General features: G+C 40.8%; 1 protein-coding gene across 1 annotated transcript; it reads left to right on the forward strand.

Moving 5' to 3' along the window:
- Window positions 1–2,237: 2,237 nt before the first annotated feature.
- On the forward strand, window positions 2,238–25,443 carry tnfaip8l3 (tumor necrosis factor, alpha-induced protein 8-like 3). Its single transcript, XM_037247718.1, has 2 exons — window positions 2,238–2,594; window positions 23,735–25,443. The coding sequence occupies exons 1-2, from the start codon at window positions 2,549–2,551 to the stop codon at window positions 24,295–24,297; spliced, it is 609 nt and encodes a 202-aa protein (XP_037103613.1). The 5' UTR covers window positions 2,238–2,548; the 3' UTR covers window positions 24,298–25,443.
- The last annotated feature ends 250 nt before the right edge of the window (window positions 25,444–25,693 follow it).

Genomic DNA, 25,693 nt, shown 5'->3' on the forward strand with positions numbered 1-25,693 from the left:
AGTATTCTGAATTGTCATCCTTGTGACGAGATTGAGGATAGAGGATAAATGCTTGAAATTGAAAAATTAAATTTCTTCAACCATTACCCTGATTCATACTTCAATATATCCTGCTTTGTAGCTGTACCACATTTTTTATCACTCCTGTAAAAGGAAAGAATTTTGACTGCTTTATAAAGGTCAACATTTTTTGCATTGTGAATTTTAATGAACTCAAGATGAATGACTACGGAAGTGGGTTTTAGTTAAAAAAATGAGTGTACTAAATATAGCACTTATTAAATATACTGGAGCAAAGCATCAAAAGAGTAAATATTGATGCGTTTTATTTCAGGTGACCTTTCTGTTGCTGTTTAGGACTAGTAGCATGCCTGTCACCAGTGCAAAGTTTTGGTTCACTACTAACCTTTACCAATTGGTATGTTGTCTTACTCAAGTTCTGGAATGGAAAATTTGTGGGAAACGTTTTGTTAGTAGGGCACCTAAGGCACCCTTGTCATTGTACTTGTACAGTCAAAGAGCATACAAGCACATGGAGCTAAAGCTGGATATCAAATGCGGGTTAATATTGAAGCTCTAAGTGAGCCCGAGGCCAGCAAATGGCATCTGGTGGCCTATGTTCCTGCTGCGCATCCATCAAGTCCACACCTGGGGGCCACTTTGGCCTGCAACTGTTGTCAGGCCACCAACTGCACGTGCACCTGCCCCCGCACGCTAGAATCCATACGGGAACACAAGACAGAAGAAGACCGACCACAGACAAAAGACAATTGTGCATTGAGTCATTGCCGCACAATGGAACACAGTCAAGTCAAACAATGACGAGTACACACTGCACTACTCCACATCTAACATGAGAGGAATAACTTTCTATGGATTGCTTCCAAGATGAAGTGGTATGCAGCAAGAGATGGATGGTGGGTGGTGAGACATCCTGCACAGCAAACTATGTTTAGGTTTCAAAAGTAGGCCATGTGAGAGCAAAAAATAAATAAAAATATCTGTAGCTGTGCTTCAAATAAAATGGCCTTTGTGGGTCTCTCTAAAAGGTAAGTCAAGACATTTTTTTTACAATAACGTGTATGTGCCCCTACTAGTCCAAACACGGCATTCTGATTCATATTACGTTTGTGGAATACGAAAATTAACCTGTTTTTATCCATCTCAGGGGGCGGCCATATTGCCACTTGCTGTCGACTGAAAATGGCATCACAGTTGACAGGTCTCAGGTCACAACCAATCACGGCTCAGCTTCAGAAAACTGGTGAGTTGTTCAGCCGGTGAGTTGAAGAAAAATACCTTGGTTGAACACGTGCATTATCTTTTGGGGGAGTGCCGTCATTTTTGTCCTGGCCCATTTCATAAGTTTAATACAATTCTGTTTAATCACAATTCAAAAACAATGTCTGACTTTCATTGGTTGATTTTATCTCATTACTTTAGTCAAATTCAAGTTATTTCAGTGAGTTGTTTTTTCCACTCATTAATGGAAGGGTTCCAACAATTTTCCCAACAATCAGTTTTAAATTTCCAGACACTGTTGATCTTTTTACCTGCTGTTTTTAATGAAACAAGCCATAATGATATAATGCGAAATAAAAAAACAGTTAATTATTTTTGTCATGCTAAGAAAAGAAAATGGGGAAAGTACAAAGCACAAATGTTCGCGTAAACATATTTCAGGGGGGAAATGATCATTAATAGTTCATTCAAGGACACTCAACCACAAAGTAGTGTTTACAACACCATTAGGGCCAACATTAAAAACAGCCACGATAAATAGATCAGTTTTGGTTCCCTGACCAACACCATGTTTCCATAACACTGCTTGGAGTTTATTTACAACCCCAAAGTGGCCTAGATCGGACCTGGAGATTATGTGCAAGGAACATTTACTGCCTATGGTTAAACAGCAACTGACCTTGTGTCATGTGACCACCATGGATAGTTTGGGGCTCATTTTATGAGAGCCAGTAACAAGAGGTCATGGGATTCATACTGCTGGGATGAATTTTAAATTGCCTTGAATGAGTCTCTCCCACTGCTCTGCTAAAAACACAGCCAGCACTCTCGCCCAGAGAGAGAGAGGAGGAAGAGAGAAAGAGAGAGGGAGGAACAGGCTGCATACAGAAAGAGGTCGAGAAAGAGTTGGAGTGGACAGCACCGGATGAGAGGAGGAGGAGGAACAGGAGGGACGAGAAAAAGAGGGGGCGGTGGGAGGGGAGGGGGCATCAGAAAAGTAGATGAGAAGGAGAAGAAAGGAGCAAAGTGAAGGAGTCAGGAGAAGGGAGCACAAGTAGAGGGAAAAAAAGAAAGGAAAGGACAGCTCAGCAAATGATCCCTATAGCATTCCTCCCACTGCTGCAGTGATCCAAGGACTGGGTGGAGAAGGGAAGCTCAGCGGGAAGAAAATAAATTGTGGTTTCCTTTTTTTTCCCTTTTTTTTTTGCGTGAAGAGAAGAAATCAGAAGAGGAGAGGGGGAGAGAAGAGAGTGTGACAGAAGAGGAATCAGAAATTCTGCAATCTCCTTGCGTCCTGCAGCAGAACATGGACTCTGACTCTGGAGATCAGAGTGATGGGGACTTCTTGCCAGGTACGCAACTCGCCTTCATTTCACTTCATAATGGAACTCAACAGGTCATACTCTTCATTACATTTCATGTCTTGTATTGCACATATTCTGGAGGTAGCCTTTAAGTCATTTCATGTATCACAGATATTTCAAATCTTACACTCACACTCTGGGTAAGAATTACTATTCAGATGTTACACATTAATTAAAAGTTACTGTAAAGGGTATTATAGATTTTAAAATGTACCTAACTAATAAGTGTTCTAGATTTAATATTAGACGTACGTAACACATGAGAATTCTAGATTTAGTAGTGAATCTGTTGAGTACTGTAGATTAAACTTAAGTCGCAACTCTAATGGGTACTCTTGACATAATAAGTCTAACAGCAATTTTGAAATATAATATTAGAAGTAACTCTAATTAATTCTGATTCTACATCAACATTAGAAGTAACAAATGGGTACGCTTGATTTAATACAGTATTAGAAATAACTTTAATGGATTTAATATTAGAAGAAGTTTAATGGGTGCTTTCCATTTAACATTAGTAGTAACTCTAATGTGTACTCTAAATGTATTATTAGAGGTAATTAATGAATAAAAATAGATAAGTGAACATTTTAAATTTCAGTCATTTTGAAATTTGGAAAACTGTATTTACTGTCTAAACCTATTGGGGGGTCATCTATTTTTTTTATTTTAACCTTTTGAGACATGCTGATAATCCTTGGGACGAACTAAATTTATTGAGTGAGATTAAAAAAAGAATCTGAAATTGTATTGAATAAACATGCTTAAAGACATTTCGACAACATTAAGAGATGGAGTTTGTATTTTTTAAATCCTGACGCCAGTGCATATATCTCAGCTCCAATTATCGATTACCAGCCTCCTTGATCGCTAATAATCAGTACCGGCCTTGGAAAAAGCCTATCTGTATATCTGAACATGGAATACATCCATCCTACTTTATACATGATAATTAAATGATGTTTTTTTTAATATTATTTGGTTTTGTTTTATTGTTGTCGATTGGGTGCCATTTGTCATTACATCAGCTCCCCAAAACATATTTGCGGTTGGTGTGTGGATCTGTCCATGCTGCTACGAGTTAATGATAACTGACGACCGACAGAGAGTGCGGCTGCTAGTGAAAGGCGGCTCAGTCGCCACCAGTTACTGGCAAGCTCCAACACGTGTTTGGTCATCAACGCATCAGACTGGAGCAAGGGAGGGTGCAGCATCCCTGAATGCTTCTCTCTGATGCGTCTAGCATAAATACTTGATTCGTTTTACACGAGTGTTCAAGGTTGCAGACGTTCGCCAACAGTTTCAATAAATGCTCAAATGGCTTTCCTTAGCCAAGAATTGTTGTGGTTTCACAAGTTGATCATCTCCAGGAACCGTTGAATTGCTGTCTGGAATTCTTTTTAACTGTTTCATTAATGTTACCCCAAATTCTGTGGGCTTTTTATTTTCCCCAACTTTGTATGTTGATTATGCTATGTTGAACTCCACCATCTGTTTGTCCATCTGGCACATTGTCTGTCTGTCTTTTGATCCCCTGGCGAAGGTAGCGGAACACTGAGATGTGAGCCAGGTGGCAACAAAAATGTGGCATGGCAACGTCCAGGTTTGAAACCCCACTTTCATATGCAGCCATGGTCTGAGACTATCTATTTTATTTTCTGTTTTGTCCAAAACTGTAAAACTCTTTGGGAAAGCAGATAAATTAAAGTCTAGCGGACTTTCCTGTCTGGCCTGTGTTGTGAGAGCGAAGGAAAATGAAATGTCTTGAACCAATAGTCTGACTCATACTTAAATGTATCCTACTTTGTGGCTGTTCCACATTTTTTACCATTCCGTCTACTGTCAAGGGAAAGAAAAAGTAGCATGAGTGCCTCATAAAGGTCAACATTTTTGCATTGTGAGTTTTAATGAAGTCAAGATGAACTACTATGGAAATACAAAAACGAGTATTTTTATTCAGATGAGAGATGTGTACTAAATATAGCGCCTATTGAATGTGCTGGAGCAAAGTGTCAAAAGAGTAAATATTGATGTGTTTTTTTTCAGGTGACCTTTCTGGCTTGAGCAATTTATGATTGTTGTTAGTAATCATATTTAATGATGAAACTTGCCTCCAGGTTCTTTTCAGTGACCTCTAACATGCATCAGCGAAGATGTTTGCTCTAAGCAGGTCACACAGCCTGTTGCAAAAACAAAAGCAGAGTATCACTTACTGTCAGGAGAAAACTCAGTCTGTTTTGGCACACGTTAAGTTTGGGAAGGTTAATATTTGACATTTTACATTTTATTGCCATACAAGAGTCCAATTAACTTGATGACTGTCAGTGGTAAAAAAAAAATATATATATATTAACTTTCGTGAGGCTTTTCCATTTCAGGCCATTGTGGACAAAACTTTTTTGTGAATGAGTTGCTGATAGAATACCAATATCATGAAGCATTTATTGACAAACATGCTGGCGTCGCCCCGAGAGCCAGACAGATTTCACCCTGGAACCAGCAATCATCAACAAACCAGTCTGATGGTTAAAGTCAGTTTATATTTTAAAGTAGCCCTGAAATGGGCTGTGCAACAACGACAACAGCCATCCTCTGGAAATGATGAGGGTGGAGTCAGTGATGTCACAAACTAAAAAAGGCTGAATTAGTGACATCACAAACCAATCTGCTCAAACAGCCCGTTTGAGAGTGCTATGTTGATTCAAGCCACCATAAGCAAGAGAAACATGGGCTGCACAGAACATATTACAAAGTAAAAATCGAGGTTGACTTCCCCCTCTAAGGAGAAACTATAATGTTGTCACATTATGTAATTTAATTATGTGTATTTTCTACAGCAATGTATACTGCAGGTATAAATCTAACATGGGTGTATTGTTACTACACTAACTAATTTTCTAACCACCTGTTACACTTTTCCTCACAATATTCTTCCTTGGTGGTGAAAATGATTCTTTTCGAGACTTTGCCATTATACTGGTGAACTGTGAGTCAGCTCACAGCCTATTTTGGCAACATAATCCCGATGAATCATTCAACCAGAAATCAATCTGCCATCTGCTGATGTTATTTCCGCGCATTTTTGTCGACTTCGACATTGCATTTGAACTGAGACTTGTTCGAGAACAGTTTGGTGTTGTATTGTAGTGTGGTGTTAGTGTAGTATAGTTAAGTGTCGTGTCGCATTGCGTCGTGTCTTGTTTTGTAGTATAGTGTAGAGTATGCCAGCACGAGGTCTGTTTCTTTTGGGTTGTATTATAAACAAACCTAAGCTTGTTTGATGACAACGCAATTGTAAGGCACTTAAGGCAGAGTGCCTTAATCATTTTACTACTGAGCTAAATTGTCTTACTGGTGAGGACAAAGGGCATACTGACGCTGGATATCAAGTTGAAGGACTAAAATGCTCGAAAGCTTTTCCATAAAATACAGTGTGCTGGGCTTGCATGCATCCCCCAGTGCTTTAATCTAATCTGCAGATGGGGAGTGCTCATTGCACCCCTGGACACAACACACACCCAGACTCCATGAGCTGATTCTGGAAAATTCTAACACAAACTGTAAAAAAAAAAAAAAAAAGTGGAAAAGGCAACTCAGGAGATTTATTTTTCCACCCTGTCGTTGCAAAGAGCAGCCTTAAGACTTCCAGGTGTTGTATGCATCATGTGACATGTTTCACAATATTCAATGGGCCATTCAGAGGAATTTGGTCTCTACAACATGGACTTGAACCACAGAGATATTTTGACAGGGCCTCACAGAGATCTGTGGTTTGATTGGCGACACAAAGCAAATTTGTGTATGTGACTATTGGAACGATGTCCAGCCAGTTCTGGTTTTGGACTGGGTGACTCAAAGTCGATCATAATTGTGGTGAATAACAAATATAACAAAGGAGGTGGCATGGAAGGCAACGCCACATTTTTTTCCTACTCACACCTAACTCTGGCACAGCAGAACCAATTGTTCTCATCGTTATGAAGTGTGAGTAGGGAAATATGGAGACATTACCTTGGAATTATTACCTCATATAATGTTAGTATTCCCAGTGTTCAGCAACAACAATAACAACCAAGATGAAGCACATTTCAGCCATAAGTTCATGAATTGTGTTTGTTTATATCCTGTAGATGTTTAATCAAAGGAAAGAATATGAACTCTAAAGTTTACTGTAAAACACAAACAAGCATAATAATAAAAAATGAGTCTGAAGATAACATCGAGAGGGTTTGCCAAGGCCCAGGGGCTGGATCCGGGCCGTCATGTTCATTGAGAAAATACTAAAATTGTAAGTTGTCACATAATACATTTAAGACATTGATCATTTCTGGTGTTACCAGTCTCCCTTTTTAAAATAAATAAGAAAATAGTTGTTTCACATTTCAAAAATATTTATCCATCATTTTGCTGTATGTGATTTTATGATTTATATGGCTTCACAGGTGCAATGGCCCTCTGAGGGAAACCATAACGACAACGTCGTGACAAAGATGAATTTGATTCACTGCCTAGCCTTACCACTTTCTAAATTATAAATAGAAGCCGCTCATTACACTTCAGTGAAAGCTCACAAGTTCAGCTTAGCTTACAAATTTCACCAACGCAGTAACAAACATATTCAGTTAGCAAGTAAATTGAGGCATTTAGTAGCTGAACTTGCCAAATAATGATCACACACATTTTTGGGAATTGTTTATTATGTGATTATTAACCCATTATGCAATTGCTTCATTGTAAAGTGTTCTTTTCTAAATTACAGATCATTTCTCCTCTTGCTATCCAATATAGATTGTGGGAAGCACAAGACAAACCAGTAATATTTGTGGTTTACAACATTTTAATGGGAATAAGGAAAGGGAGGCTCAAATGTGACAGTTTTTTCCTTATAGTCTTGGATTAAAGTGAACACATGTGGAGGGGTTGGATTTACGCTGTCAATGTTGAGGGTTAGTTTTCCAGGAGAAATGTATTCCCTCCGAGGCTGAGACAACTCTTCAAATGTGTGTTTGTGAGAGGATGTGAACCACAGTTATTTCCTTGTCATTAGTTAGCGGTGGTGCTCGGGCACACAGCCATGAGGAGAGCAGCGCTTGGGCTTTACACTCAACACTATCAGGCCCTCAAGGCCAAAGTGAAACACATATCCAATTTAATCATGACAATCAAAGCAGGAGCAACTTTTTAATTGAGGTGACATTGAAAGTTGATACCCAAACTCCTCTGGCCTTTCCGCCCCCATTGTTTTCCATAAAATGATTTTCTCGGTCTTAACATCCCTTGTTGTGGGTGATCCTACTTTTGCAATAATTGAAAGAATACGGCAGAAAAAGCTAGCCGAAAATAAAACCCACATATATCGTTCCTTTGATATTTGCTATAAGATGAGGGCTAGCAAGATCTCACTTGACGGTGGTTATTATTGATGTGAGCAATGTTTGAAGTATTTTTTCCACCAAAAATAAGGTTCAGTTCTGAATTATATTCTGTTCATATTTTCTTTTTGGAATGTGATGTCCTTTTGTTCCAGTGAAGCAGGTACCCACACACCATTTGATGAGTTCTCCTGATGCTAAACGATCCTTGTTCTGCTGATTATGCACCACTGCTATCTCTATCGTTCCATAACAACTCAGGTTATTTCCTCATGGCTGTTGAAGAAATACAACTTCACTGATTTAACAAGCGAGCAGAGCAGATGTGCCTGACGGTGGTTACTAATTGTAATGTAGAAGCCACAAAGTGACAGCATAACATCAGATATAGCCCAGGGCCAGATTTCATTGCCCGTGACAGTAAATACAATTTTCAACTAAAGCTGAGAAAAGATGGATGTTCCATTCTAATACATACATACTGCATACATAACTATTTGAAAACAAACGGTGCATCAAAACAAATAGACAGACAATATAATCACGGGTATGTCTTCTTTATTCCCAGCCAAAAACAACAAAATTACGATTTTAAGCAATAAACTGGTTTTATAAAGAGCACTTAAGTGATAAACAACACATTTTAGTATTTAAGTGATGACGTGTGACTTTAAGAGGCGTGGCCTAATGAGAAAACTCCAAAGCTCTGATTTCAACTGCAGTTGGCTTTTTATTACGCCAGTCTAATTCTCCATGCGCCTTGCGAGTGTCGAGGCATTCTGAAGACAAGGTACCACCGTGGCTATATTTGAACTTTTTTTCCACTTAGTTGGTGTTTATGACATGACTGCAGAGTCAAATTAGTGACCCAAAAAGGTATTAGTAAAGTCAAAAGCAGAATTTCTTTTATTTTTTAAATAGTTTTCCTTGTCTAAGAACGAACCAGTAGTCTTTGCATTTTGATCTTGGTCCTTTTGGAGCTTCCCACAGGCCCACTTGGACATACACTGAGTCCAAATGGGTTAACTAGTAAACAAGGCAGGGGGCCAGCGTTATGGGGAAGGTTGGCATTGCCTGGATGATTGTGCCTGTGAGTAGTGTGTGTTGAGTTGAAGCCTTTGCACTGCCGTGTGGGTCTCTTTGAAAGCAATGCTATGCCATGCTGAGACTTGGCGAGGGCCAATGACAGGAGCTACTCAACCAGGGCCGGAAAACATTTACTTCCTTGACGTTCAGCTCGGTGAAATTCAGTCAGAGAGGAGGAGATTGGCAAAGTAAAAGAGGCAGAGGCAATGATGCTAGAGGAGAAGAGATTTTTTCGAGTGAGTGGGAAAGTAGATCTGATGCAAAGGCACTCTGACAGGTGTTACAGAGCTAGTCATTTTTCTTCTACCACCCTCTACCCACCTCCTCCAGATTTGTATATCTTTGTCACTTGTTCTCAGATTATGTGACATAACTGCAGATTTTTATTTTTCCACATGCGCAAATGTTCACCCCTCCTCCACATATGCACACACACACACACGCACATACCCTTTTTTTCCCCTCCTTGAGTGAATGATAATGTACAGTTCATGTTGTATTTATGACTTCACACAAAATGTTCTCTTTTTTCCTCTCCAGAAAGCTTTGATTTCTTCCGAGGAATTTAAGAAAGAGCACCAATTGTGTTGAATAAAAACAATGACAAAGCCTTTACATGGTCATTATGCAGATTCCCTATTAATCGGAAGCCATAAAATGTTGCTATTCTGTCCAGTGATGTTTGGAGTGCTTGGTGATCAAAGAGCACGTTTTGTTCAGTAATAGTCATTGGATTTATTTAGACTCAAATCTTGAGCATGTGGCAAGAACTATGCCACAACTACTGAAGCTATTCTTGTGCTTTTGGTTATAATAGAATAATTTCAGACAAAAGAAAAAAGAAAAAGGAAGAAAATAGGCCCTTTCATTTCATTAAAGGAGACAAATTAGTCACAGTAACAGAATTTGTAATGGTTTGAACTCAACGTGGTAAACATAAGAATTAGTCCAGGATGGCACTAAAACACTAGTGATTTATTACACATTAAACTGGACTTTTTAGTATTTTTTTGTTTGTTTCCATGGAAACGACATTGACAAAATTGCACCGACCTGCAAAATGAACACTACCGGCATTTGCGCTATCAGTAAATCCTCTTGGTCCTGTTAGTAGTAGCAGTAGTTGCAGGAGGAGGAGTAGTCATAGTATTTAAATCTACACTTAGCTAAAAGACAGTAGACAGCTTTCAGTTTATTTTTTATAGGTCCTCTGTGTTCTGCTGTTCTTGTTTTGCATCATCTTTATCATTTGGGATATGTTTCAAACCAACCCGTGATAAGTAAGATGCCACGATTAATTGTACATACCTTATTCTTGTATAATTTACCGCACCCACTTTAAACACATTTAAACCTTTTAAAAGACATCTATGAACTTCATTGAAATTTATAAAAACACGTTCTCTGTCAAGAAATTGAACATTATTGTTTACTTAACTTTGTGGAAAAAAACACTCTCACTCACACACTTGCCAAATAAGAGGAAAAGTATGCCTATTTGTTATTCCCAATAAAACACCAACACTATAACAATTTATTATGGATGGTCATTGCTTGGGAAATTAAAAAATAAGTAAATACAGATCTGAACACTATTTGAATTTACCATAACAAGCCACTGATTTTATTCAACTGGCAGACGAACAAAAGAAATTAACCTTAACAGATATACTGCATGAACAGAAAATGATGCACGACAAAAAAGGGGTGACACAAGGGTGAAATATGGAAATAAATGAAAAAAAAACTCACGTTAAAACACGCAAGCACATCGAAATTTGATGTCGCTTGATGATGTTGACTTCTCTAACAATACAATTGAGAGAAGAAAAACTCAGCCCCTTTCTGTCTAAATCTTCATTTTGTTTAATTATCACTTGGTGTGGGAGATGCATGAACCCCCTTGGGCCCTCAATATCTCCTGATTAGGTGCGTGAGGCAAAATGGGATTTTATTTCATCAACACCCATTGATGGTCTCACGGAAATTAGCATAGATGTTACGGTAAATTAAGACCTGCTGCTTTAACAAACACGAAACATCAATACATACAAACAGCACACAACAAAATCAAATCAAGCATTGTATACTTCAAACACCAGATTGTCTAATTAGTCTGCAGGCGCAATGCGACCATATCATGCAAATTGCTAGATTAGCAAAAGTTACAATTAGATGTTCCTGTCATGAAAAACCTTCAAACAGCATCACACATGTAAAAGCAACACATGCAAAGAGCATAATAAAAAAAGATAATTCATTACTGTGCATTTAGACACCATAACGTTCAACCAAATAAGATAATGTAGTCTGACAAAATAAATAAACGAATGCTCGAATAAAAATCTGCCCTTTAGTGAGGGTTTTGACTGTATTTTTTAGCGTGCCAAACAATCCCCTTTTACTGTTTATATGCAAACTGTTTCCTGTATACATATCAACCCCATGTATTGCTATGTGCTAGTGATGTGGCTTTGGCAGAGCAGAGTAGTAGAGAAAAGCTCCCACAGTAGAGGGAAGGAAGGAGAAAAAGCCGGCAGCCAGTTCCCATGCCCGACGAACTGGCTGAGTGAGACTGGCTCTGTGCAAACTAAACAATAGCAGTCCGCAGCTGGTTGGAGCATTAATCAAGCAGATAGAGGTCAAAGGACAGCGATCCCACAACGTCTGCCATCTGATCAGACAGGATGTCTTGAGTAGCACTTGTTATCCTCAGAGGACCGGATTAGTTGTGGTCCTTCGTAGGGATAGCCAAAGTGATGATGGGAGCCGAGGTGGAGGTCGCCAATGTCACTTTCTTCCACTTTTCTCGTGACAAGCAATCAAGCAAACAGTGTATCACTCAGTCGCATCTCTTGCCACTTCCTGTTTTGACCTCAACTCTGCAGGGAGATTACAAGGGAGACACGCAGATGAGGGACGAAGCATCAAATAAGCCTAAAGGCTTTTTTGGTCGCGTGTGACTCAAAAGGGCTTTTAATTTGTTTTTCTGTGAGTTTAAGATGGGTACTTTTACTGTACTATAAATCAAAAACTGTGTATGTAAATAGAGGCAAATCAAAGGTGATACAGCCTCAAGGTACGTATGGCTACAAAATGGAATGTAAAAGATAAGGTAATCCTTTATTAATGCACGAGCCATAATGAGACAACATTTTTACACACTGGAGGTCCCAGGCATAGCTCAGAGAATAAAGGAAAAAATATTAAGTGTACACTATCAGTTGGCTGTTTGAGCTGAGCCACATCCATAAAAAAAAAGTCAGAAAGTGTTATCACAAAGCCCAACATTCATTTGTCTTGTTCAATTTTTCCTCAGCAATCCTCCAGGAAAATGTACACCATCTCCTTTCGCAGCCTTTTGTGCACGTTCCACTTTCAGTCACAGTAAATAATCCAAACCCACTAAAAAGAAAAAGGACGTTCAACTCATGCTGATGATCCATTAGAATGATTAAAAGGGAATTATTCATTAACCCTGCAGCTCTGATTGCCCTGCTACATCTTGAATAGTTGTTAATGGTGAGGTGAGTGACCTCCTTCATACCAGAACGCCTTGGGAAAGATTTAACATGGCGTGACCACGAACAAGACATCTTACTTATGGCCCTCTGTGTGGTGACCATATCTTTCTCAATTGCCTACTTTTTTCTTCTTCATATTTACACGTGGCATGCAGGGCTGGTGTGTTTGAGTCATTATATGACAGTGGCGTTTAAAAATAGGCAGATGGAATCTTTGCAGGACAGACTGAGAGGAGGAGAGACTTTGAATGGCAAAAAAAGAAATCTCACTTCTGCATTTAGTAAAAATTACTTCAATTTCATCAGTCAAGCTGTGGTGTACCATAGTCAGACGTGCTCTGTCCGCGAAGGCTCATTAACCAAGAAGGTCATTAAAATGTTATTTCCCAGTTGCAGCCTAGAGAAATGTGTCAAAAAATGATCGCAAAGATAAGGCCAGGAAAAAAAAAAAAAGCATGAAAGGCAAACTGTCAAGCTTGCTCCATTGAAGTGAATTTCCTCTGACATTTTGTTTGTATTGATGCAAGGTTGGTGTGGTTGTATTTGTCCCTGGGGATGACACACTTATCAACTGGGAGCATATCAAGACATTTTCTCCCCACGGTGCGAGCAGACATAAACTGACACATTCACAGGAATGAATCTGTCTTCAATCACATGCAGTAGCATTAGGCCAACTAAATTATATTAGCTCCAATGCGAGAGCTGTGTCAACTATTTGGTCTTTGCAAAGATAACTCAACTCCAACCACCACCGAATGGTAGCAGTCTGAGAGCCACAGTGAGACACTTCACAAATATACATCATTAGAGTCTGAATAATGTTTTACCTTCAAACACCGTGTTATTTTCCTAAACAGATTAGGTTACGTTTACCCAAGGTTGGGATAAACAACAGCAAATTTACTATTATTTATTATTTTAATTTTTGGGTTTTTTTTGGCTTGCCGAATATGGATCTCACCAAGTGTGGGTAATTTATAGCTATGATTTTTTTCAGAATTTAACTAGTGTTGGCTCGTGAGTGAACGATTCGTTCAAAGGAACGATTTTGTTTTCAGTGAACGAGCGTGAACGAATCACTTCCTAAAGTGATTCGTTCTTTTTTCAGTTCATATGACTTCAACCAGTAGGTGTCGGTAATGCGCATTGAAGCTGGTGCCACCTCGCCGTAAAACAAAGCGAAGAAGACAATGACGTAACTTCCCGGTTCACGAACGAGTCGTGAATTGCATTTCCCGTTCCCCAACTGAACAGATCTGTGAGCGAACGAGTCAGTGATTTGCATTTCCAGTTCATTGCGAGAACGGATCAGTGAGGGAACGAATCCTGACTTTCCCGTTCGCGAACGAGTTAATGGGTTAACTGCCTTCCCGTGCATCAACGGATCAGTCAGTGAACGGGTTGCGTCTCCCTCATGGCGTGAACTATGTAAGCCAGAATGGGATGCGCCGTTATGCAACAACGGGGAGATTATGCTTCTCTTTGGGTAATCTTGATTTTATAACACTTATAGTAGTTTTTCAATAACGTGTATGCATATATACGCCTAAATATTGTTATCCAATATATCTACTGCAATTTCACATTAGATTGCTGGTTTGAAATTTACTTTTAATATTATTATTATTTTCCAATAAACGTTTATGTTAAAACTTGTCTGGTGTTTTATTCCTTGTTTTTATATTCGCCAATTAAAACATAAAAATCAGACATTTGGTTCATTGCTTTACATGACAGTATGTGTTTTACGTTGTTATATGAGTTGGTGTCCCCCAAAATAACAAATGTCGGTGTTACATATGAAGTTGCTCCCATGTTATCTTGCTCCCCGTCTCGAGTTACGACTGTTATTGTAAGGCGAGTTGGGCACTTTTGTGTTTCGCGACTGCAGATTCGTCACAGCGACTTGGAAATTCCCTGATTCCAAAACTGTTCAAATTCTCAATAAAAACGCTGAACGAAACGTCTCATTTGCATTTCCGATTGGCTGCAAAAAATAGCAAACACTAAAAAAAAATAGATAAGTTACCAACGGGACTTGAACCCGTGACGCAAAGAAGATTAGTTTACTACGTGGAGCCTTAACCGCTGTGCTATCGTGACACACAGCGTTCGATAGAGACAACAACACTAAATTACCCGGCGAGGGTACGTGTTGCTCTGACCAGCCCATGTTAACTAGGGGGGGGTTAATGTTACCATTGCCTGATGGGAGCTCAGCATCAGCTGTCATGCGATGTTTGGATTTTTTTAAGGAAAGCAAGTTCTAACAGAGAAGAGTGCGCATGGAGGTTTTTCTTTTTTTAACACGCATATAACGCAATTTGGTTGTCACTTTCAATCTCAAACTATTTATAGTATTCAGGAATAAATAATAACCTCAAATGTAATGTGCGTGTTAACAAAAAGGTCAAAACTGCATAAAAGATATACATTTACAACGTCGCCCTACAGCGTCATTACCGACATTTAATGCTTTGCGCCTGCAGACATTAAAGATGATAATGAAACATAACGACGACCATACTATAGCGCACATGCAGACGTGAGGAGCGTAGAATTCAAATAACCTCTCGATTTTATTCCATCAGTATGGTGAAGAATTGAACTGCAAACCCATCCAAAATGAAAAACCATGTCACGAGTGGAGCAGAGTTAATGCTGATGACTTTGAGTTCAACAAGTCTGCGAGCTGCTCCATTAAACTATATAGCGTACGTTCCTTCCAAAGTAATACGAGCGTGTGTTCTATAGTGTAGTGGTCAGCGCTATGGACTCTCGCCCCTGCTACCCGCGTTCGAATCCCGGTGGGACCAAAATATTATTTTATCATATGACTTCAACCAGTAGGTGTCGGTAATGCGCATTGAAACTGGTGCCACCTCGCCGTAAAACAAAACGAAGAAGAAAATGACGTAACTTTCCGTTCACGTACGAGTCGTGAATTGCATTTCCCGTTCCCCACTGAACGGATCTGAGTGAACGAGTCAGTGATTTGCATTTCCAGTTCATTGCGAGAACGGATCAGTGAGGGAACGAATCCTGACTTTCCCGTTCGCGAACGAGTTAATGGGTTAACTGCCTTCCCGTGCATCAACGGATCAGTCAGTGAACGCGTTGCGTCTCCCTCATGGCGTGAACTATGTAAGCCAGAATGTCGATTTACGATTTGCCAAGGAAAGACAAAACCACTCACTGAGACACCACTTTTATGCACGTTTTCTCCAAGCTAACGGCTAACTTTATTGCATGAAGGGATGCGCCGTTATGCAACAACGGGGAGATTATGCTTCTCTTTGGGTAATCTTTCATTTATAACACTACTTAAATAACGTGTATATATACGCCTAAATATTGTTATCCAATATATCTACTGCAATTTCACATTAGATTGCTGGTTTGAATTTTTTTTATTGTTATTATTATTTTATTTATTTTTAATAAACATTTATGTTAAAACTTGTCTGGTGTTTTATTCCTTGTTTTTATATTCGCCAATTAAAACATAAAAATCAGACATTTGGTTAACTGCTTTATATGTATGTGTTTTATGTTGTTATAACACGTCAGCATAACGGATTTTCTTTTCCAACCTTTTATTCAAACACAAACACATTCGGTATAATAACACCATCAACCACAATCCAACAAATACAAAATTAAAACATCAATGTCGGCATAACGTGTGTCGGCTGGCACAGCAGCAACGCTGTCTGTCACTCACTCGTGAATCTTCGCGAATGAACCTGAAAATGGCGGTGTACCTAATGGAGTGTCCAAATGACGTCACAGATCAAACAGCCAATCAGAAAGTGGGGGTGAGGGCGGGTGTGGCACTTTTCACTTAAACCAGGGGTGTTGACCTCCAGTCCTCGAGGGGCCGCGTTCCAATATGTTTTGCAAGTTACCCTCGTTAAACACACCTGCGGGAAAAGTTCACTTCATTTTCACGTCCTGCAGGAGCCCAACTTTTCACACAGGTGCACTTAACGAGGGAATCTTGGAAAACATGTTGGAATGCGGCCCCGAGGACTAGAGCTTGACACCTGTGACCTTTGACCATGATATTTCCCTAATAAAGTGGCCTGTTATTAGGTACACTTGAAAATGGCAGCGTACCTAATGGAGTGTCTGTGTGATTCCCTCGTTAAGTGCACCTGCGTGAAAAGTTTTAGCTCCTGCAGAACGTGAAAATGACCAAAAACTTTTCACGCAGGTGCACTTAACGAGGGAATCTTGGAAAACATGTTGGAATGCGGCCCCGAGGACTAGAGCTTGACACCTGTGACCTTTGACCATGATATTTCCCTAACAAAATGGCCTGTTATTAGGTACACTTGAAAATGGCGGCGTACCTAATGGAGTGTCCGAGTGATGTCACAGATCAAACAGCCAATCAGAAAGTGGGGGTGAGGGCGGGTGTGGCACTTTTCACTTAAACCAGGGGTGTTGACCTCCAGTCCTCGAGGGGCCGCGTTCCAATATGTTTTGCAAGTTACCCTCGTTAAACACACCTGCGTGAAAAGTTCACTTCATTTTCACGTCCTGCAGGAGCCCAACTTTTCACACAGGTGCACTTAACGAGGGAATCTTGGAAAGCATGTTGGAATGCGGCCCCGAGGACTAGAGCTTGACACCTGTGACCTTTGACCATGATATTTCCTTAATAAAGTGGCCTGTTATTAGGTACACTTGAAAATGGCGGCGTACCTAATGGAGTGTCTGTGTGATTCCCTCGTTAAGTGCACCTGCGTGAAAAGTTTTAGCTCCTGCAGAACGTGAAAATGACCAAAAACTTTTCACGCAGGTGCACTTAACGAGGGAATCTTGGAAAACATGTTGGAATGCGGCCCCGAGGACTAGAGCTTGACACCTGTGACCTTTGACCATGATATTTCCCTAATAAAATGGCCTGTTATTAGGTACACTTGAAAATGGCGGCGTACCTAATGGAGTGTCCGAGTGACGTCACAGATCAAACAGCCAATCAGAAAGTGGGGGTGAGGGCGGGTGTGGCACTTTTCACTTAAACCAGGGGTGTTGACCTCCAGTCCTCGAGGGGCCGCGTTCCAATATGTTTTGCAAGTTACCCTCGTTAAACACACCTGCGTGAAAAGTTCACTTCATTTTCACGTCCTGCAGGAGCCCAACTTTTCACACAGGTGCACTTAACGAGGGAATCTTGGAAAACATGTTGGAATGCGGCCCCGAGGACTAGAGCTTGACACCTGTGACCTTTGACCATGATATTTCCCTAATAAAGTGGCCTGTTATTAGGTACACTTGAAAATGGCGGTGTACCTAATGGAGTGTCCAAGTGACGTCACAGATCAAACAGCCAATCAGAAAGTGGGGGTGAGGGCGGGTGTGGCACTTTTCACTTAAACCAGGGGTGTTGACGTCCAGTCCTCGAGGGGCCGCGTTCCAATATGTTTTGCAAGTTACCCTCGTTAAACACACCTGCGTGAAAAGTTCAGTTCATTTTCACGTCCTGCAGGAGCCCAACTTTTCACGCAGGTGCACTTAACGAGGGAATCTTGGAAAACATGTTGGAATGCGGCCCCGAGGAATAGAGCTTGACACCTGTGACCTTTGACCATGATATTTCCCTAATAAAATCGCCTGTTATTAGGTACACTTGAAAATGGCGGCGTACCTAATGGAGTGTCCAAGTGACGTCACAGATCAAACAGCCAATCAGAAAGTGGGGGTGAGGGCGGGTGTGGCACTTTTCACTTAAACCAGGGGTGTTGACGTCCAGTCTTCGAGGGGCCGCGTTCCAATATGTTTTGCAAGTTACCCTCGTTAAACACACCTGCGTGAAAAGTTCAGTTCATTTTCACGTCCTGCAGGAGCCCAACTTTTCACACAGGTGCACTTAACGAGGGAATCTCGGAAAACATGTTGGAATGCGGCCCCGAGGACGAGAGCTTGACACCTGTGACCTTTGACCATGATATTTCCCTAATAAAATGGCCTGTTATTAGGTACACTTGAAAATGGCGGCGTACCTAATGGAGTGTCCAAGTGACGTCACAGATCAAACAGCCAATCAGAAAGTGGGGGTGAGGGCGGGTGTGGCACTTTTCACTTAAACCAGGGGTGTTGACGTCCAGTCTTCGAGGGGCCGCGTTCCAATATGTTTTGCAAGTTACCCTCGTTAAACACACCTGCGTGAAAAGTTCACTTCATTTTCACGTCCTGCAGGAGCCCAACTTTTCACACAGGTGCACTTAACGAGGGAATCTTGGAAAACATGTTGGAATGCGGCCCCGAGGACTAGAGCTTGACACCTGTGACCTTTGACCATGATATTTCCCTAATAAAGTGGCCTGTTATTAGGTACACTTGAAAATGGCGGTGTACCTAATGGAGTGTCCAAGTGACGTCACAGATCAAACAGCCAATCAGAAAGTGGGGGTGAGGGCGGGTGTGGCACTTTGCACTTTCCGTGAAGCTTTGACCATGATTTTTCCCTAATGAAGTGGCCTGTGATTAGGTACACCTGAAAATGGCGGTGTACCTAATAGAGTGTCCGAATGACGTCACAGATCAAACAGCCAATCAGAAAGTGGGGGTGAGGGCGGGTGTGGCACTTTTCACTTTCTGTGAAGCTTTGACCATGATTTTTCCCTAATGAAGTGACCTGTTATTAGGAACAACCGAAAATGTACCTAATAAAGTGTCCGAGTGACGACACAGATTTGCATTTGTTTGCATGTGCGTGCGCATACAAAGCGAGTTTCCAAATTCTAAAAGCACAGGTATATGCTCACACCTGGGATCGAACCAAGTTCTTTCCGAGAAAGAGCCCGTGTCACTAACCAGTGGACCATTTTGACATGGGAGCCCTTGGCCGTCTGCACTCTTTTGTACTAGTGATGTGCATTCCAGTTGTTAAGTGAACTGAATCTTTCGAATCGATTCATTCAAAAGATTTGTTCAAAAGAATCGTTCACCGAATCGTTCACTACACATTCTTTTTTTTTTTTTTTACCTCGTGTAGTGTACCTATTGAAGTGTCCATGAGGTGTACCTAATCACAGGCCACTTCATTAAATAAAATACATTTAAAAAAAGTGTGTATGTGGGGGGGACTTAATGGACCATTCACGTCTGAGGAATATTGACTGCAATATGTAGATAGATAGAAAATATATTTTCGAGATGCTGCTGTCATCACTTGCCGACAACACCCCTACCCTTTAGCATCTCACCTCTTTTCCTGTTTGTACTAATAACATTTACAGGCGGGACAAAAAAGGTCCTCATGCTGAGGCAAATAGATCGCGTGTTGTTGTGTGTGCACGACACGCACGCACGTGGTCATGGTCGCTACGTTTTTTTGTGCCCTGCAGCAAAACAACACATGCACCTGCGGCGTGTCACCTGGTGTCATCGGATGCTGAACATCTGCGTGTTGTCATGAGCAACACACGCATGTATGAGTGGGTGATATCTGATCCAGACAGGATTTTGGGGGGGGGGGGGGGGGGGGGGATCACAGAAAAATCATTCTGACGTGTTGCATGACTGTAGGGAAGTCCTTTAATATTTGGAGAATTCATTTAGCCATTTTTTCCTCCCTAAAATAATTTCATTCAATGTAGTGGGTCATTATTATTATTATTATATCTGCTTAAATTTTGGTATTCACTGGAGAATTCGTTCATTCGCGGTTTTGTTCTCTACATCATAATTATAATCGGGGTCAAGGAAGTATGTGGGAGTGATACGACTCCATTAAGAGACTAACATTTTTGTATGTCACAGAAGAGCTAAATTTAGCTTGGGTTGTTAGTAAAACTTGCGGAGTCTTTGGCGCATGTGCATGGAAAGTACATGTGCACTTCTGCTGCATTTTTCTAAATCAAATCATCTGTGAGCCATTTATTGTTAAGGATAATGTAAGTGTCAGTGTTTAGCATCATAGTTTGTGGTTCCTTTACAGTTTGAACAATTGAAATATGTAATTCCCACAAAATATTGGCAGAATGTTTCCCATCTGTGGTCGCTTCTGATATGACATTCATTTTGGTCACATTCCACACATCTGTCGCATCACGCCATAAAATCCAAGAAATACGATGAGGTACAGCAGCAGTTTAGCAGACGTGATCTGCTGATTAAGGATGCGTTCAGATAGAGCATGTCTTGTTAAATTCTTCCCTGTTGATTAAGTGGTTTTAGACCTTCCTGTACATGTATTTCCGAAAACTAATATTTGCCAGACTAAAAGTTAATAACTAAATCCAGATGTACTCTGGAGATGGTGCCATAGATTTTTTTTTGCAGGGCAGCTTTGGCTGCTCTCCATGTTCCACACTGTATGTATATTTTGATGTAATGCAGCAGAAAGTGTTTACTCAGCACTCCAAAAACATCAGGCGGGACAAAGAGGGACTGTCTAGTCAACAGCCAATGCCAGCAGAGCCACGGGCACCTTCCTAATCCTAATGTCTAAAATGAACTTCCAAAACACTATTATGTAACCCCTTTGGTGGACACGTGGCTTCTACGGTTGGACGGTCCTCTGTAGAGAGCTCTTGAGTTGATTGGCACCTATTAGCTTTACAGGAATAACTTTGCAATGGTGATGTTTTTTTAATCCCTACATTAGTAAACAGAACTGTGCTTTCTACTCCTCACTTGGTCAAAATAGGCTGGGTGCTTTTTCCTACCTAAATTAATGATGACACATTGGATGAAAGCTTTAAATAGAGAGAAGTAAAGCCAACTGCAAGTGTGTACAATATTGTTTTTCGTCTCAATTAGGGCTGCTGATATCAAATATTTGATCAAATATTGAAGATTATCCTATCAGTTATCATGGGCCACACTACTTCTGTGACTATGAGTGTGTGTGGCTTTGAAAGGTAGGTCCATGCCTGGTGTGTGATGTGGGCGTCAGCCAATTAGATTGACCACAAGTCAAACTGGCTGTTTAACTGGCTAACTATTAGCCAGTCTATGGCTATGGTAAATGCCTGAGCGTCATTCAGCAGCTCTCCAATGAAAGCACTTATTACGTGTTATTTATTGCCATTTATTCTACAAAATATATTACAATGAGCTCTCTACCTCTAAAATTAGCTTACCAATAACTTGTTGGTGATAGCAGACTCACAGAGACTTACTTTTCTATTCATGTACTAGTTTAAACTACTGTATTTCTATTTTAATGCAGATTTTTTTTTTCCATGTGTTTGAATGTTTTTTTTCCAACTCCTGCTAATATATTTCACTTACCACTGATTCATTTTTTAAGTTGACAGTGCAGGTATTCTTTTATGTTTACAAAGCTGTTGCTTTCATCAATCGTGCTTTCACGGATTGTTCCAGTTTGCTTGGGAATCTCAGCGGCTCACAACAAAAAAATAATAAATGTGCTTCAAAGCAACAGGACATGACAGTGATAAAAAGCCTGTTGATGTGAAACACAGATCTGCGTAATGAAGACCACACTGTTATACCACGACATCCACATTGTGACATCTAAATGTATTTCAAAGCACAACTTGATGCAGCTGGGATGAAACTATTAACAGTTTTTGGGGGAGGGCGTAAAGCTATATAGTAAGTCATGGCCAGTGGCGTGCCAAGGAACGCCATGAGGACATCGGCCCTGGGCTTCCAACTTAGGCGTGCAAAACAGTCAAATAAAATTGGATTTTAATATTTGTGTTGCACATATTTGCAGTGGAACTGTAATGACAAGTGGATGACAATCTGCATGCTGTTGGGCCTCTTATGAGTTCTCACTCATCCTCCCATGATGCCATTCAAAAGAGCAGAAAGAGGACACATGCCATCATCTGTATTTTGAAGTGATTGCAGACAGTCGTTTGTTTTTTTTGTTACTAAATGTCATGCTGGGCTAATTATATGTTCATGAAATGTCATTTTGCTTTAAACTAACTCACGAAATGCCACCAACCGGCTTTCACCAATTTTGCTACAGCTTTGAGCCTCTTGTGTATATGCACCCACACATAGACACATGTTCAAATGATCGCGCTTCTCCAACTTTTCATAAGTGCCACTGAATAAAATACTTAGCTCGCTATGTACCATCATGATGACCAACAATAAAATGCTACTCCAGTTCCAGGGCACAGTTTGGAAATAAAATTTCATTACAGATGAACAGTTTTATTTGTATTTTCACATCCTATTTTCTATCAAATACATCTTTTTTGGTTGGTGTTGGCCATCGTAAATCAGAGTCCGCCTTTCCTGTAGCATTCCTCAAGGATCTAATCAAAGGATTAAAGCCCAACCTTTTCATGCTCCACGCTTCCTCTTGGAAGTGTCAACAGCAAATTTGTATGCAGATGACCTCCAAATTAGTTTTCATTCCAATCCTGATAGGACCAATGAGATCAATAAATATATCAACTTACTTGTCCATGTGACCCAATACTTTTGTCCAAACAGTGTTGCCATTACTCCAGCTTTTTCCATTGTGACCAAGATGTTTCTGCCATGCTACCACTTCACCAACTGTTGCTTTTCTCACAATGTGACATCTGCTCCGCCCTAAAATAAACTAAAGCTTTCATTAGACAATTCCTCACATGCACATGCACACAAATTTTATGTCAGGCTTTGCTGATCTTGACAAGTTTGGCTAAGTATAGTGCACAGCTGTGAAGCATGCGGACAGAGAGTGTGCAGAGGCGTTGTTATCTGTCTGGAGTTGTTTGATGTTCTCTTCAGTAGATAGTAATCATTCCTCCCTCAGTCAGCCCACTGCATTGCTGCCAACTGCAAGAAGGCCGCCGCCCTGTTTTAGAATGTGCTTGCACCACACTTCTGCACCAGTACATCTGCTCAGCTCCACACTACGCTTCGACTTATTCCTGCACTTGTGTAAATATCTGCTTAAGAAAGCTATCAGGAGCTGTCAGTGAGTTCTGAATTGAAGTAGATTTTTCACTTATTGAGTATTTTTGACTCACCACCTTTGGAAAAATATATGCAGTATGTCGTTTCTGCCAAATAAGCTTGATACTTTAGCCACAGATGATGACAAAATGTAAACAAGACATAACGGTGCTCAAGAAATCTGCATCAACAGCCAGGCTGTAAAACACAACAACTTTTAGCCCACCCTTCTCATTTCTCACTCTCCCTCCCCAAGGACACGAGAGCTTCAACTCGCGCTCCTTGGCTCTGCAGGCCCAGAAGAAGATCCTGAGCAAGATGGCGACCATGGTGGTGGCCAACATGCTGACGGACGACACCAGCAGCGAAATCCTGGATGAGCTGTACAAGACTAGTCGCGAGTTCACCAAGAGCAAGAAGGAGGCCCACAAGATCATCAAGGACGTCATCAAGATCGCCCTGAAAATCGGCATCCTGTATCGCAACCACCAGTTCAGCCCCGACGAGCTGGACACGGTGGAGCGTTTCAAGAAGAAGATGAACCAGGCGGCCATGACGGCGGTGTCCTTCTACGAGGTGGAGTACACCTTTGACCGGAATATTCTGTCCGAGCTCCTGCTGGAGTGCCGGGACCTGCTTCACACGCTGGTCGAGCAGCACCTAACGGCTCGCTCTCACGCTCGCATCGACCACGTTTTCAACCATTTCGCCCATGGCGAGTTCCTGGCCGAGCTCTACGGGGACGGAGATGAGTACAGACTGTCTCTGAGGAAGATCTGCAACGGCATCAACAAACTTCTGGACGAGGGGACGCTTTAACCTTTCACCTGTCTCACACCATCTCACCGCCTGACCACTTCCTGCTCACCCTCCCACTGCTTGCATCACTTCCTCCTTTCTTTTTGTCAACTTCCTGTTTCCTGTATCCGTTTCCATGGAGCCAGTTGTAACATCCTGCAGATGTGGCTCACTGTTGTGTGTCATTGCGACTGTATGTCTCCATGCCTACACTTGGACAATGTGCGTCATGTATGTGTTCACGGGAAGCTGTTTGATCATTTACAGTGGGCTAAAAAAATCCACATATAATTCACGCGCATTAAAATGCAATGAGAAGTAAAAATGAAACCTACCATAATCATTCAACATGTGTTTTCAAATAAAATTGATTGGTTGGTGTGTGTGTGTGTGTGTGTGGGCTTTAAGAAAAATATTTGATGGAAAAAAAGAGTGAATGGCAGTGTGTGTGTGGGGGGGGGGGGGGTCTCTATGGAAAATCATTGGTCAAGTAATTCATATCCTTGATATTCAGCTTGAGGTCCATGTACCTGTCGACTTTTTATCCTCACTACTACTGGCAGAAAGACGAGGCCGCCCTAGTTAAACAACAAATATAGTTGAACAAAATGACTTATTTAGCACTCTTAGTTCCGCTTTTGGCCAACTAGTATGACTTGCGTACCCTTGACATTCCACTCATGTGCTGAATTGTCTTCCTAGTAAATGGACCTAAAGCTGGGTAGGAAAATTATCCAATAAATCCTTAAGCGGCTTTTTTATGTACATTCCTTTGTGTGTGCAAAAATAAATGCACCAATGGCCCAAAAACATGCATTAAGGTATATTTGCATTTGGAAGATTGCGGTAATCAATGTGTGTGTGTGTGTGTGTGTGTGCGTGCGTGTGTGTGTGCGTGCGTGTGCGTGTGCATGTGTGTTCGTGTGTGCGTGTACACTTATGGACTTGGCATGAATCATCTGTACATAAAACCAATGACAAGTCAAACTTCTCCAGAGTGTATCACTTGTCTTTTAGTAAAGATTTCTTGTCAAAGTCATCTTGTCATTCCTTCTGATAATAATTGCAAGAAAATGATAGCTTCTCACATCTTGGCGCTCATATATATAAATATATATGTTATATGGATGGATTGAATGGGGAAAATAAACCACAAATTGCACACGAGGTCACAGGTTTCCTGTTGGCTTCCCAAAGATGCACGCGAGACATGACTTTGCAGACTAACGTTTTGAAATACCACTATATAAAGCATTTCTGCTTCAGAGGATGCCTTGCGGTACTCTGGCCTACAGACATCGTGTCAGCATCCGCCCTTTCACTCTTAAATGTTAAAAGACAAAACCATCAAAGTTAGCCTTGTGGTTATTTTTCATCTACACAAAAAAAGACTTTCAAAAAACTCTTTGTAGTTTTG

Source organism: Syngnathus acus, chromosome 3 (assembly GCF_901709675.1).
Source record: "Syngnathus acus chromosome 3, fSynAcu1.2, whole genome shotgun sequence".
Taxonomy (NCBI): Eukaryota; Metazoa; Chordata; class Actinopteri; order Syngnathiformes; family Syngnathidae; genus Syngnathus; species Syngnathus acus.

Coding starts and splice junctions, on each gene's coding strand:
- tnfaip8l3 (XM_037247718.1), top strand. CDS start 2,549: ATGGACTCTGACTCTGGAGATCAGAGTGATGGGGACTTCTTGCCAG. Junction 2,595..23,734: donor TGATGGGGACTTCTTGCCAG/GTACGCAACTCG, acceptor TCCCTCCCCAAG/GACACGAGAGCTTCAACTCG.